Here is a 13,711-nt window from a genome sequence, read left to right as displayed (position 1 = left end):
TCACAAAAAAGTGACAAAATATAACATATATATTCAGCATCTATTTTTCGCTAGCATAGCTGTGTGCTGCTGTTACCCGAATCTGTTTGCTTATGTTGGTCATGATGAACATAGATTTGGTGAATGATACATTAACCTTGTATTTAACCATTATTTAGCTGGCGTTCATTGGATCACACAGAGTCCTGTACTGCATGTTGTCCTTTTGTTTGTGTGGTTATGTTTGTTGTATGTGTTTGTCCTTTTGTCACCTGATTAAATAAAGCTTATAAGCCTTTGGCATTTCTTATACCTTTTCTTTGCTGTAAAATTGGCATCACCTGTAACTGTTATGGATCTACACCAACTGCAGCTTCTGCTCTTCAAGCCTACAGGGTTCAGTGTTTGATACTCAAAACAGGTTTTCAGTCAAGTATTACAAATGTAGTTTTTGTAAGCAAAGAAGCAAGTAGGCAGGCCTTGGTATGACATGTCATACCAGGAAACACAGGTGTAACTACTATCATTAGCCTAATAGTGGATGCATTCCATTTTGATTTACTGGTTCCTCATATTGCTTAGGCTCACTGGCCTGACTTACTGCAATGTGAACGATGAGTTAAATGAAAGAGAAATAGGTCAAAGGCTCTTTCTCACACTGTCACCCAACCACACAGTGCAAAATGTGTACACTCAAACACACCGCTTTTACCCACCACACACACACACACTAACAGTAGGAGAGGAAGGAGAGGAAGAGGATGAAATACACTCACACACAAAAACATCAGATGCGCACAGTGGCATCCTGAGAAGACACATGAGTCAGATCGCTTTGCATGATGTTCTCAAGTGTCAGATTGGGGACAAGTCTGGGCATGTGGTGAGACACGGGGTGAGTCACACACACGAGTGCAGTCCTGGGGGGTTTCATACACTAGGTGGTGATATTGAGTCAGCTACTTTAATTGATCCAGGCTTTCACTGATCATATTATCAACAACCGTTACCACAACTTTATTTGTCTTGTGATATTTTAAATACTTTTACTTGTGTTACAGTGAGACTGCAACAGAATATTTCTACGTTCATGGCATAACAAACCTCATCTGCACTAACTGATTTATTCATTATTGGATGTATATTGTATCCTGCATGACTTACTTAAAACATTAATATTTATTTTTAAAGCACAGTACCAAACAAGTTTATCATTATGTATAGCCAGTAATCACAAATTAAGTCTTCTCAAAGAGTTACTTACTACAGTTTAAGAACCTTCTTTTCTCTGTTATTCATGGTGAAATGGTCTTAATGGTCTCCTAACTCAGGGTCCACAATGTCATAACATCTCTAAGCTGCTTCCTTTTCACATCTCCACCATGAGGACACCATTATTTATCTCTCAGACTCGTGCTGCTGAACTCTGAACCAGAGCTAAAATAGAGGAACAGCTGCCAAATGTGCAGGAGAAAGCCAGGGATGACCCCCACAGTGGATAAATACATAAATAAAATGTGTCTACGTTCAAAGACGGGGCTCCCTCAAGGCCACCTAGGAGTCTGCAGGATGACCTCTAGCCTTGTCAAGAGGACCCTTTACTTTCTCTTGTGGAATCTGCACCAGTTGCAAAGGCTGTAAGCCACAGGCCTCATGCCTTGAAACCGGAGAAGCTGCTGAAAAGCCAAACCTGGCCTCAGAAATACGTTCTGTAGACAAGCGGCGAGGATCAACGGAGCCCACACAACACCCGGGACCCTGTGATATCTGATCAGGCTCGACGTGTCCCATTGCGCCTGAGCCACCCTGCCTCACCTCCTCCGTCTGCGCACACCCAACACCTCTCACCCAGTCCCAGGGATAAGTGGTCCCTTGCTATAAATACCGAGACAGGATGGGAGCTTGGGGGGAGCCAAAAAAGAGCGGGCGGTGGGAGGAGGAAGGCGTGTGTGGCTAAAAAGTGGACACCTGTTAATAAGGTGTCAAGGAGTCAAATGTGAAGTGACACTACGAAATAAGTTCATAATGTGCCAACTTAATCTCCAGTCTCCAACGCCCTTCCAAACAAACACCTGCACGCATGTCACTGCTGAATCACACACTTCAGGGAAACATATTAGGTTTCATCACCTTCTTTTTAACATGTCCCTGCCCCTCTCAGCCCTGTCTGTCTGTCTGTCTCCTCATCTGCCTCTCCCTTTCTTGATTCTTAAGAAAACAGGTGCATGGAGGAGTGTCCGGTGCACATACACACTGACACATACCGTAAAAACACTTAGAGCTTGTTGCATGCTCCATCCACGCCTTTCCCCTCGGCAGAACCTGTGGCCAAAGCATGCAGAACATTTCCTTCTGTCCTCTTAGCTGCAGCGTCTTCAAATTGAGGAGCAAATATAGCTCGTCATCCATGCAAAGTGAGAGCAGTGGAGCTCCCTAACAATCTCAGGGGCAGCCTATTTCCTATACTCAGAGAGCAACTGTTAGTGCTCCAAGCAAAAGGCTCTTGTTCTTGAGAGATATTGAGAATGGTCTTAAATCAAGGAAGCTTATCTCCTGATGAAATGAATCTGCAAAATGTCAGGTTTGAAACTTTTGAAACACCTGATTATGTCTTTGGCTGCAATAAAGAACATCCTTGGCACTTCTTGGCACATGATGGTTGCCTACCACAAGTTTAAACATTAACAAGGCTTAACAACAGCTCTCTCATAAGGCTCACCCAGAAAGGCAATTGTCAAACTGGCAACTTTAACTTCCAAGTTTCTGTTTCTTTAATGAACTGAATGAAATGTTTTTTAATTATTAGAATAACTGATGTACATTTGCTTCAAGAGAAGCACTTTAAACAAAACTATAAATCCACCTCATGACAAGTGAAACAAAACAGAACTACTGGTTGACTCCTGCATGACTTCCTTGTTTCAATTCCGTTAAAACAGACAAAAATCTGGCAACATATTTGCATTTATCTGCTCACATGTACTGATCCTATGAGTTTAGCTGAGGTCCTTTAAATGAGTGCCTCTACTGATGTCCTTTAAGTGTTGCAGTCCTGCATGAAGACGCAATGCGACTGACTGTGTTAGAACTTGCATACAAAAAGCATTAGGTGCTTGCTAAACAAGGCCTAATGCAACAATGCCAATTGTGATTTTGGAGGGAGAGCTGATGTTAAAAGTTTGGCGGCAACGTGGTGCGCGCGTTCCTCCATTCAGTCGCTAATGAGAATGATAATTTGTGGCTCCTCTGACGACCCCTACCCCCCTTCAATAGCGACTTCTCCCAGGGGACATGATGGCGCAGGTCCCCGAGGGACATCCAGCCCTGTGGAGGAATCCTTTTCATCACTGAGGAGGGATTCCCGCCTGTTTCGTTACATAAATGCTTGATAATGAAATTTCTTAAATAATTTCTAATATGTGTTGCTGGCTCTGCACCTCAGCAAGTGGAGCAAACCGACAATGCAGGGGCCACATCTGGATAGACATTCAGCTATACGCATCTGCAAAATTACGCATACTTAAAATCATGGTGTGTGTTGTTATATTTGTCTTAAATGACACTTTATCTCTTTATAGCGTTTCTTGAATTCATTTTCTATGTGTAATGCTGTTGTTGCCTGGTTACCTGATTTCTTCTGTGCAAACAGTGAGCTATGAAAATGGGATTTCTTTATCTCCCTTTCTATTTCCCAACACCAGAGCACAAACCGCAGCTTTAAACTGATTTGCTAACAGCCTGCAATGTTGCCATATAAAAATAGGATGGACTCAGTCAACTTCTCCTGGGACTATATACCGCTGGACCCGAGTCCCCCCTCAACTATCCCTCTTGTTTACACCGGACCAGGCTCGCTTCTTGGCGGCCACGCGTGTGTGTGTTCGCCTCCTCACCTCCGCAGAGCGGCTGCACGACCCGGCCTGCCAGCGGGGATTTACTGACTGGCGCAGTGCCCGGCCGCAGGCTGACTAGTTCGCTCAGTTCTCACGACCTCAGCTCCACAAAGGCATCTCTGAACTATTAACTCAGACACGAAGGCAGTAGGAACGACCGCAGAACCCACACACGCTGCCAACTGGTGTTTCAGTATGCCTCCTCGCAGAAGGAAGCTGCTCAAACATCACTGACAGACGGGGGTTTCAGTATGTCATTTACCGACGGTGTCATCTGCAGGGCACTGGCACTCAGCAGGGTGAAAGTGAGACTACACGAAATACCAAGACTGTCCAACTGTTAAAAGATCAATATCGGGAGTCGTTTGAGTTATCAGTGCAAAAACATCAATCACAAGTCACGTAGGCCATGTTACAGTAAAAAAGGGTATTTTTATGTATTTATTTGTTTGTTTATTGACAACTTTATTTTTGTTTGAAACATGCAAATACCTCAGCATGTTTCCATGTATTATCCAGCTTCCTAATTCCCAAATAAAGTTGTTTCAAACTGTCTTTAAGCATGTGATATTTATATTAATGCATGTTACAATAACCATTTTCTCACTTAAAGATACTGACACTGGTTTCTGCACAATCGCTTAAGGATCAGCAGATGCTCTAAGGTTGAATATGAGACTAAATATGGATAGTTTGTGGACATGTTTACGCACGAGATGTGCACACAATTTAAAGTTTGAAATCCTGGATATTTTGAACACAAAAAGCACCGAGAGTGTTTATCTTGTGTGTGCTGGTGGTCAGGCCTAAGAAACACTTTAAAAACCGACTTACTCCCGGCCTGTGCCAGACATGCGCACCCACGGCGCGTCGGTGGAGTATTAAATGTTGAGGGGTTTTGACCGGCGGTCACCAGGCTGTAACCTAATCGCAAGTAAAGGGGCCCGCTGACTGCAAGTGGCTGACACACGGCTAGCGCCACGCCGCCCGGCACTGAAACACACAGTTCCGGGCTCCACTCATCGGAGGAAGATAAGTTTACACCCAGGGATAAACAGAGACAGGAGGGGGAGAGTTTGAGAATGAGACCTTTAATACACATTTTGAAACTGAGAGGGAGAAGCAGCTGGCCAGATGTAGACCACGGACTGTGTATAAATAAAAGGCAAGTGATCTTGTCAGTGGGTTTATGTGACAGGGTGTGATTTTCAGAGTAAGTCATAACCAAGCATCAGATATTTTCAGTATATTTCTTAATCCACTCCGACTTCCTCGGGTTTCCCCGCCACCAAACCAAAGTCTGACCAAGTTCCCTCGTTTTCTCCTTTATTGAGGTGCAGTCCCTCTGGGAGTGAAATTGAACAATTGATACACAAAAGGAAGCGAGGATCCTTCCATATTCTCCTTTCACTGAGGCAATCTGTTAGTGACATTAACCCCTGAGAGCATTTCCCAGGCTCATGAATAGGGTTTAAGACTTCTTAAAGCTCCCGCTGCATACAGGATGAGACCCTTTTCAAACTTTTAATTACCTTTATAGCAATAGAAAAATACACCCCCATTGTCCCCGGGGACCATTCTCCTGCGGGCCAGATGTAAAGAGCTCCCGCCAAACTGGTGACAAGGTGGCCGCTTAAAACTGAGGAGATTAATTGATTTAGGAGGTCATATTGGGAACATAGCCTAATCAATAGGTTACAGCTTCGATTTGGCCTCATAATACTGCTGTGACTCTGCCTAAAAAGTCATGCTCCCTAACTTTTACGCATGACTTTTACGCACGGCCTGACAACGACTGAATGACCTTAAATACTTCTAAATAACGTGTAATAAAGTTATATAGATGTGATAGAAACAGGCTGCAGACAAGAAATTAATTTCTGAAAAGTCATTTATTAAAACAATGGGCCATCACCCAACTTCAGTTTTTCTTTCCAACACAGAACAAAGAATATAAAACACAGCTTTGGTATAACAATCAATAACAAATCTGTACAAAACTAAAACCTTTTCATAAAAAGTACTTCATAACAAAAATTTTCCTATAAATCTTCCACATGTACAGCATATTTATCACCGACATCCAAATGTTGGAATCAGACAATAAATTAGAAAAAAAACCCTTGTTCCATATAACGAAACTCTTTGAACTACTGGGGGCATTAAGTGGTTAGAGTTACCGTCCCGTAGCGGAAAAGTCACAGGTTCAGGCCCCGCAACACTTGTCTGTGCAGTCAGTTTAATGTCTAAACTGGAAAAGTAATGCAAACTGGGTTATCATGAGTCTCTTTTTCCCTTGCGCTACCAAGGCCTCCACACAGGCTCGTTGCCCTCTGAGCCGGTGCTGACTCCCACCGGGCTGACCGCCTGGGACCCCCCGGAGAAGGACGTCATGCCGTGGACTGGGGAAGCTGCAGTCGGTGCCGAGCTGCCATGCACCGGGCTGGCATTCACCGCAACAGGCACTCCTGCGTTTGCGTAGAGGGGGATGACAGGAGCTGTGGTGGAGGTGAACGCCGGATTGGGGATCAAAAACGCGAACTGTCCATCAGTTGCGGGCACCAGCTGAAAGCCACCAAACACTTTAGGGGACACGGCCTCTGCCGGACTGAGTTTGGAGCCCAGAGCAGCAGCGTTCATGGGGAGAGTGGATGGTAGCTGCACATGGAGAGGCTGCGCCAGGTGCGCCTGCTGGGACGCGGCCTGCTGCGGGTAGTTCATGGACATCATCTGGCCCATGCAGCTGGACAGGTGGTTGAGGAGCCTCGACCTCACCTCCGTGTTCACCCCCTCCGAGGTGGACAAGAAGCGCGTGACCTCGTTCATGCACTCGTTGAATCCGGCTCTGTATTTGCTGAGGACGGTGGCATCTGCAGAGAGTGCTGCTGGGGGGAGAAAAAAGCAGACATTAGAGAGGCAGTTATGACTGAACATCTTCCTAATGACTTCATCATGGGTTTTTTTTACCCTCTTATATGATTTAATAAACTTACCGCTCATCTGCACGCGCTGCAGGTTCCGCAAGTGCTTCACTGTCATCTCCAGGATATCTGCTTTCTCCAGCTTGGAGTGTCTGGAGCTCTGTGGGGACGCAACATTGAAAATTAAATCTATACTCAAGACACATTTTTAAATCATACATGATCATGAAAGAGTGATTAAAAGCTTTGAAATGATCTGAACTTACATCTTTTTTAAGTGCGTCCAGGATGAGAGTCTTGAGCTGCCCAAGGCTTTCGTTTATTCTTGCTCTCCGGCGTTTTTCCATGATCGGTTTGGATGACTGCAAAGAATAAACAATAATACATAAATTTCATGTTCACACCTTGGACACTGCATGCCATGTCACATCATTATAACAAACATGTTAACTGCGTTATATTCCTTTAATGTAACGCTCTTAATCGAGAAAGTTAATAAAATAATCTTACCTTTCTGTGCTCGCTGGCATTTTTCGGTTTGTCCGGTGTGTGCGTCCCGTTAGCAGGGGCACCGGCAATAGGAGATGCCGTCTGCTTTTCCATAGTGTCAGCTGGCATCGTTGATCAAACCAGGTACACGCGTAAAGAAGTAAATCCTCTGAAGCTCCGGGAAAACAAAAAGCGTTCACAAAGTTCACGTCTCGTCGCTGCAGGACATATAAGAGAGGTAACCCGACAGTCCCACCGATCGGTTCGCGTTGTGTGTCGCTTGTTATCACTGAGCTGTCATCTGAGTGCAGGGAGCGTGCGTTGCACCGTGCGTGGCGAGTCTCCGCTTCTGCCGCCGACACACGCCGCGGCGGTACTTATAGACGGCTCGCGTGCTCCCAGTTCGTGTGAAACCCTCTCTGCATTCTTTCCCACACTCGCCTCAGCCAATCGCAGAGAGGACTCACCCATTGGGCGCGGGGCAGACCGCTGATTGGACAACACCCCCGCGGGCCGTCAGTCACGCGCTGCTCAATCAGCCCTGCAGGGACAAACAACAAAGCGGAGCGAGCAGCAGCGGCCGGGCTGGGCTGTGAAGTGATAAGGGAGGGGAATGCGCCTGGATGTTTGCTTCCAACTTTGCTCCGTGCGCGTCAGAAAATGGTAGAGTGTGTGTGTGTGTGTGTGTGTGCGTGTGTGCGTGTGCGTGTGTGTTAACGGGAAGAATGTAGAGTGTGTTGACAGTGCAGCCAGTGCAACCCTACTTTCAACAGTGTGTGATAACTTAAGATATCTGTGTGTTTATTAAGATAAATGATTGCATTGTTTTCTGGCTGCAAATGTATAAATGCTTCTTATAAGAGTGATTATTTTGGCGTGAGGTGTGCAGTGTGCGTGCCAATAAAAACCCAGAATATTTATATTTTCTTTTATCTCCAAATCCTCGTGCCCTCCTCTCAAAGTTGGAAATGCCTGCTGCGTCAAATGGCGACTGAGTTTGTTTATCTCCACCATAAACATTTTCTTGGCCCTACATGAAAACAAATACACATTTCATCTATTTTTAAGACTCCTCTTGCGCCTCCAAGGACAAGACATCTGTAATGGCACGCGAGGCGGTTTGCAGTAGCACGCACCAAGCCAATGGCATGCGGCCACTTTATGCAAATGAGGCAGGGCGCGCTCTGATTGGCTGCGTGAACGGCTCTGTGTCAATCATCCCGGAGCGGGAGCCGCTCAAAGGGGAAGAGGAGGAGGAGGAGGAAAGGGGGCACATCTGTCCGCGTGCCATACGCGCAAAGTCTTCTCCGGTCTACGCGGAGCACGTGCCAAAACCTGCAGATTACAGCCTGGAGACCAAGGAGCATTTAATGTCAAGCCTGAGAATCTGGAAACATTATATTTAAAGGGAATAGGGTAAAATATAAATTAGAACAGGCACATGTGAATCAGTGTGTTGGGTGGCATTAAAGCTGCATTAAGAATATATGTGGGCTGCAGGATCTCAGTTTCTATGAAAAAGAAGCAGACGTTCAGTAATCCTAATGTCTGATTACATATAATAAGTGTTTAGGTTTTGAAGAAAATTATCGAAATAACACTGTAAATAAAAGTAGGATACAACAATAATAAATACAATATAAAGCCCAAAATGTTCATATTAAGTATCATGGAATAATAAGGTTTATGTGTCAGTGTGTCTCACGGGATGTTAATATAAGAAACAGAGTATTTGATGTGTAATCCATTAAAACACATATAGATATTCTTTCTATCACTGAACGTCCTCTCCACCAGATTTATTAATGTGTATGTGTTTGTAACGAAGTGTGACAGTGTTTGAAGGAGAAGAGCACCACCTAGTGACTGATTTGTATCAAGTTAAACAACTTGACATGATCAATCTCAGAGCATTTACCAAAGTAAATCAGTTCTGGCATTCAAGCTCCAAGCTTTTATAGTGGAATTTGAATAAAGTCTGCATCAGGTGAAGCTCGGTGGGAATGGTGTTTATGAATGTTTACATGAGATGTGATATTTCTCTTGTTGTTGCTCTCTAATTATTATACTTATTTGTAACCGTTAATGTACTGATACTTTATGAGACATCTTGTAACTTTTTATTTTTTATATTTCTTTGAATTTATTTTTTTGTTGGCTGTGTGTTATAAACTAGGAAGAAAGAGATAAAGCCTCTGCGAGGAGACAAGGAAAAGTTTTATGAGCACTATATGGAGATGACCACAGGGTGGCGCATCTGTGTCCAAATGAATGTGGAGATCTAGTAATAAACAATAAAATTAAGCAAAATTCAAAAGTTATTTTGTTATCTAATGTTACCATAATCTGGTGAATTTAATTTTCTGCTTATAAATCTGCTTAATAGTTATTAAGTCAGACATAAATCAAAGATCTGTCACATTTTTTTGTATTAACCTAACCTTACCTTAACAGTTTATGTAAATATGTAAGAAAAGAAAAGAAAAGAAAAGAAAAGAAAAGAAAAGAAAAGAAGAAGGTGAACAGGTGAAAAAAAAGTGGTAAAATGAAAAAAATGAAGAAATAGTTGTGCATACAGTATATTATTATTATTATTATCATTATTATTATTACAAAAGTATGTTTTATGTGCTGTAAGATAAAAAAAATCTGCATCTGTATATACATTTTTTATTTGTATCTATCATGCGATTATATATGTGTATACATGTATACATACAATATATGCAGTAGGATCTGCATATGCTTGTACATGTGCAGTCTATACATGTATATACAAATATCCATTTTTACAAATATAACTATAACATAACTATATTACAAATATACATGCAAAGACTGCACTGTTGCATCTCATTTAATCCTAAATTACATGTAATATGATATTTTTATGTATTTTTATCATCTGTAATACAGCAAAGACTTTTGTGGTTATTGCCACACCAGTGTTGAAATGTCACAAAGTACATTCACTCAAGTCCACTTATACACAAATTCGACGTACTCATACTTGAGTTTCAGTTTTATGCTACTTAATACCTTTACTTCACTACATTTATCTAACAACACTAATTAACAGTTACTTTGCAGATTCAGATTATTAGACCTGATGCAAAATATAAATCTTGTAATAAATTATGATGTAATAGTGTGAATTAAGCTACCCAGCAGTATTTAAATAATATGAAAACTGTTCCATCTTCACCAGCTGCAAATTTAGTAATTTTAATACATGAATATTAATGATCCAGTGATGTAATAAAGGGCATTCTGCACAGTGAGTAGTTTTGTTTTAGTATATTTTGATGCTAATACTTTTGTCCTCTAGTAAGATTTTGAATGCAGGACTTTTCCTTGTAACAAAATATTTCTACACCGTGGTGCTGCTACCTTTACATAAGTAACAGATTTGAATACTTTTCCACCACTACACCCTACTATAAAAAATGACAAAAATAAAAGCAGATAGGATGTTTACTGTGAAGTATTATCGACTGTGAATCAGCTTTATAGTATCTGCAATCTGACTATCATAAAGTAATGAAACAAAAAACCACAGTGCAACTTAAAAACTCAAAATCATGCTTTGAAAAAATATTGGGCTCTTACATTCAAAAAACACTGATATGGTTATTAAATAAAAGGAATGAAAAATAACTCTTGAAATTAATGATACCAGTTCTGCTCCTAAAAATACAGTTAAACAGTTTCCCATCACTCTTCATAAATCTGCAACAAATGCAAAGTTAATGTGAGTGAGCAGCAGATTTCCATGTTAAATCAGTGGGTGTACTGCGACAATAGGAGCATTACAGAGTCTAAGGAGGGCGTAGATGTCATAGTAATCTTCAAACTGATGACAAAGTCTGTGATCCTCTGTTGGTCAGCAGTCTATTGAAACAGGCCAAATGTAATAAAATTTTGCTAAGCCCTGCTTCAGTTCAGTCTCTAGTAGAGTATCAGGCTTTGTTCAGTGGCTCATGTGTCCCCCCCCCCCCCATGGGTGAGCTGTGTTGAGGCATGCTGGACCCTTGTTTACCCAGGATCCTGAGTCTCAAGGGCCAGCTGTGTGTGCTTGGGCTCACATCGCCTTTATTTGCTTTCGGATCGGCCCAAATGATGCAGATCTAATTCTACAGAGCTCCGCACAGATTACACAACTGCTCCCTGCAGCAGTGGGGTTAATGCGATTTTGGTTTTAATAATTCTGTGTAGGTGAGGCGGCACCTGTTGAACCTGATCTGAAGTCAGAACAAGTCTGGCAACTCTTGGTATTTCCGAACCCTATCCATCAATAATTCCCCCTCTTCATTCCTGCATTTCAAAGATCTCGGGCTCAGACAACAAAGAGAGCAGGAATTCCCCTTCAACTGAAAGAGACTTTTGAGTGACTTCATCATTAGAGCATCATTAAAGCTGGTGCCGACATCGCCAGCCTGAGGAATGCAGAGAACAGAAATCACTGCCGTTTTATAAGAGACGATCAACATTCACCAGACGAGAGCCAAAAGTACTTGCTTTTTGACTTGGCTTTATGAGGCGGGGGTCTGCAGGAGGAGATGTCGGGGGACATGAAAGGGCCCAAAAGGAGGGAGAAGCTGTGTTTGCAGACTTTGCAGAGTTCAGTAGTCTGTTGTCCAGATCCGGTGAATGCTCAGCAGCTCCTTTTGACTGCTGCCTGCTTAATTTGTTGTTGTACAATGAGCCGGTGCACTTCTCCAAATCCATGTGCAGAATGCAGAAGGAGAGTCAATTATATCTGTATTAGCTGGTGTCGGCTGGACAATCCCTTTATACACACTCCCCAATCAAGTGCTAGTAGATGTGTTTACCACGATGAATCCCCAACACCCAGCAGTCACAGTGACTGTTTGGGTGGCTTTGCTTTGTTTCAGATACTGTGACTATTTCAGAGAGGCAACACAACAAAATGACCAAACATGATGCTGCTAAACGTGGTGCATGAATCTGATTAAAGAAGGACACCACTTAAATTGAGAATTCCAATATGTTACTTCCATGGTCCAGGAAAGTTCAATCAATATTCGTGAACATGAGCTGCTCTTTCTCAAAGCCAGAAAACAGAGAAGTCAGTCTCCAACTTGTGATGTCATCAAGTATAAAGTCCAGAGCTGCTCCATACACTGATTTTGTGGACCCACAGGATGTTCATTTTCTTTTTATACCCAAAATGAGCTTTATTTTATTGTAGTGTTCTCAGTTCTGAAACACAAAATGTCTCCATATACTCAGACGATTCCCCTGGCTGCTCTCAGTGTCATCTAGAACATATTTCCTGATTGCCCATGGAGCAGCTCCAGACTTTATACTTGATGACATCACAAATTTGAGTTTCAGCACTCTACTTTTTGGATTTGAGTGAGAGTTGATCATATCTCCAAATATTTTTGGATTGTCTCAGACTATAGGAATTACATGTATGAATTTTGAAAATGTTTGTTGTTCCCCTTTAATATCCCTCATCCTACTGTCTGGGGTACCTGCAGGCCCCAGACGTAGCCTATACTTTGTGTCATATCTCACAGGTACTTTTTTTTTTATCATTCCAGTTTTTCATTTCTGATTCAATAAGTGTTTTTTAAAAGTACCAATGTATTAGGGTCCTGGGAGAAATCCCGCCAAAAGCCTCAAAGTTTTCCTATTCAGTTTTAATATATGGAACTATTCACTGATTCATGTTTGCCATGTGTCCTAGTTTAAAGTCACACACTATCAGAGGGGGTCATTTCACTGGAGTAATATCTTGTGGGATTTCATGTGACAAATAAATGATAAATGATTGATTTGAAGGCGACAGACACAGATTTCCTCATGTACTTTGTCAATGACCTGAAGTATTACTCTTCACTAACTAAGATGATGTTAAAAGACAACTAACTGTAACTTACTATAGCCTAACTATCCTAAAATAATAATAATAATAATGCATTTTTTCAAATCACTTAAGTTACATAACTAATAATGTTTAGAGAAGAAATAAGTTAATACTTTTGCTACAGTAGGTTAAATATGTTGGTCGGATGAGGGTAAGAAATCTGTAAAATGTGGGTAACACACAAAGGTGACACACCTCTATATATACAATCAATGGTGGTCGCCAAAAAGATCATGTAATAACACATGTAGCTATGCGGAAACCGAGTACAACACACTGCAAGACCAGTACAAACCAGAGGAATACAACACATTTACAAAAAATACATGTATATGTACATGTGCAAGTACTGTTCTTAAGTACAAATTGTGGTACTTGTACTTTACTTGAGTATTTATGATACTACTACTACTACTATACTTCTTCTCCACTTAGTTTCAGAGGGAAATATTAAACTTTTTACTCCACTGCATTAACTTGACAGCTTTAGTCATCCATTAATTTACAGATTAACATTGTAGATACAAAGTAGT

At 41.9% G+C, this 13,711-nt stretch overlaps 1 protein-coding gene across 2 annotated transcripts; it reads right to left on the bottom strand.

Moving 5' to 3' along the window:
- Positions 1–5,745: 5,745 nt before the first annotated feature.
- her9 (hairy-related 9) lies at positions 5,746–7,669 on the bottom strand. Of its 2 annotated transcripts, none has more exons than XM_050065841.1 (4): positions 7,304–7,669; positions 7,060–7,155; positions 6,866–6,953; positions 5,746–6,757 (listed from the first exon to the last, which is right to left on the bottom strand). In XM_050065841.1, exons 1-4 carry the CDS (start codon positions 7,409–7,411, stop codon positions 6,174–6,176), a joined length of 876 nt encoding a protein of 291 aa, XP_049921798.1. In that variant the 5' UTR covers positions 7,412–7,669; the 3' UTR covers positions 5,746–6,173. The 2 variants fall into 2 exon arrangements, with proteins under 2 accessions (XP_049921798.1, XP_049921799.1); XM_050065842.1 differs by having other exon boundaries at positions 5,746–6,754.
- Between the last annotated feature and the right edge of the window lie 6,042 nt (positions 7,670–13,711).

This window comes from Epinephelus moara, chromosome 16 (assembly GCF_006386435.1).
Source record: "Epinephelus moara isolate mb chromosome 16, YSFRI_EMoa_1.0, whole genome shotgun sequence".
NCBI lineage: Eukaryota > Metazoa > Chordata > Actinopteri > Perciformes > Serranidae > Epinephelus > Epinephelus moara.
The sequence above is the reverse complement of the archived record's forward strand: the minus strand, read 5'-3'. Positions and strand labels throughout refer to the sequence as shown.

Excerpts from the sequence above, each read along its gene's own strand:
- her9 (XM_050065841.1), bottom strand. The coding sequence starts at position 7,411 with ATGCCAGCTGACACTATGGAAAAGCAGACGGCATCTCCTATTGCCGGT. Across the intron at positions 7,156-7,303 it reads ATGCCAGCGAGCACAGAAAG|TCATCCAAACCGATCATGGA; the intron begins GTAAGATTATTT and ends TATTCTTTGCAG. Across the intron at positions 6,954-7,059 it reads TGGACGCACTTAAAAAAGAT|AGCTCCAGACACTCCAAGCT; the intron begins GTAAGTTCAGAT and ends GCGTCCCCACAG.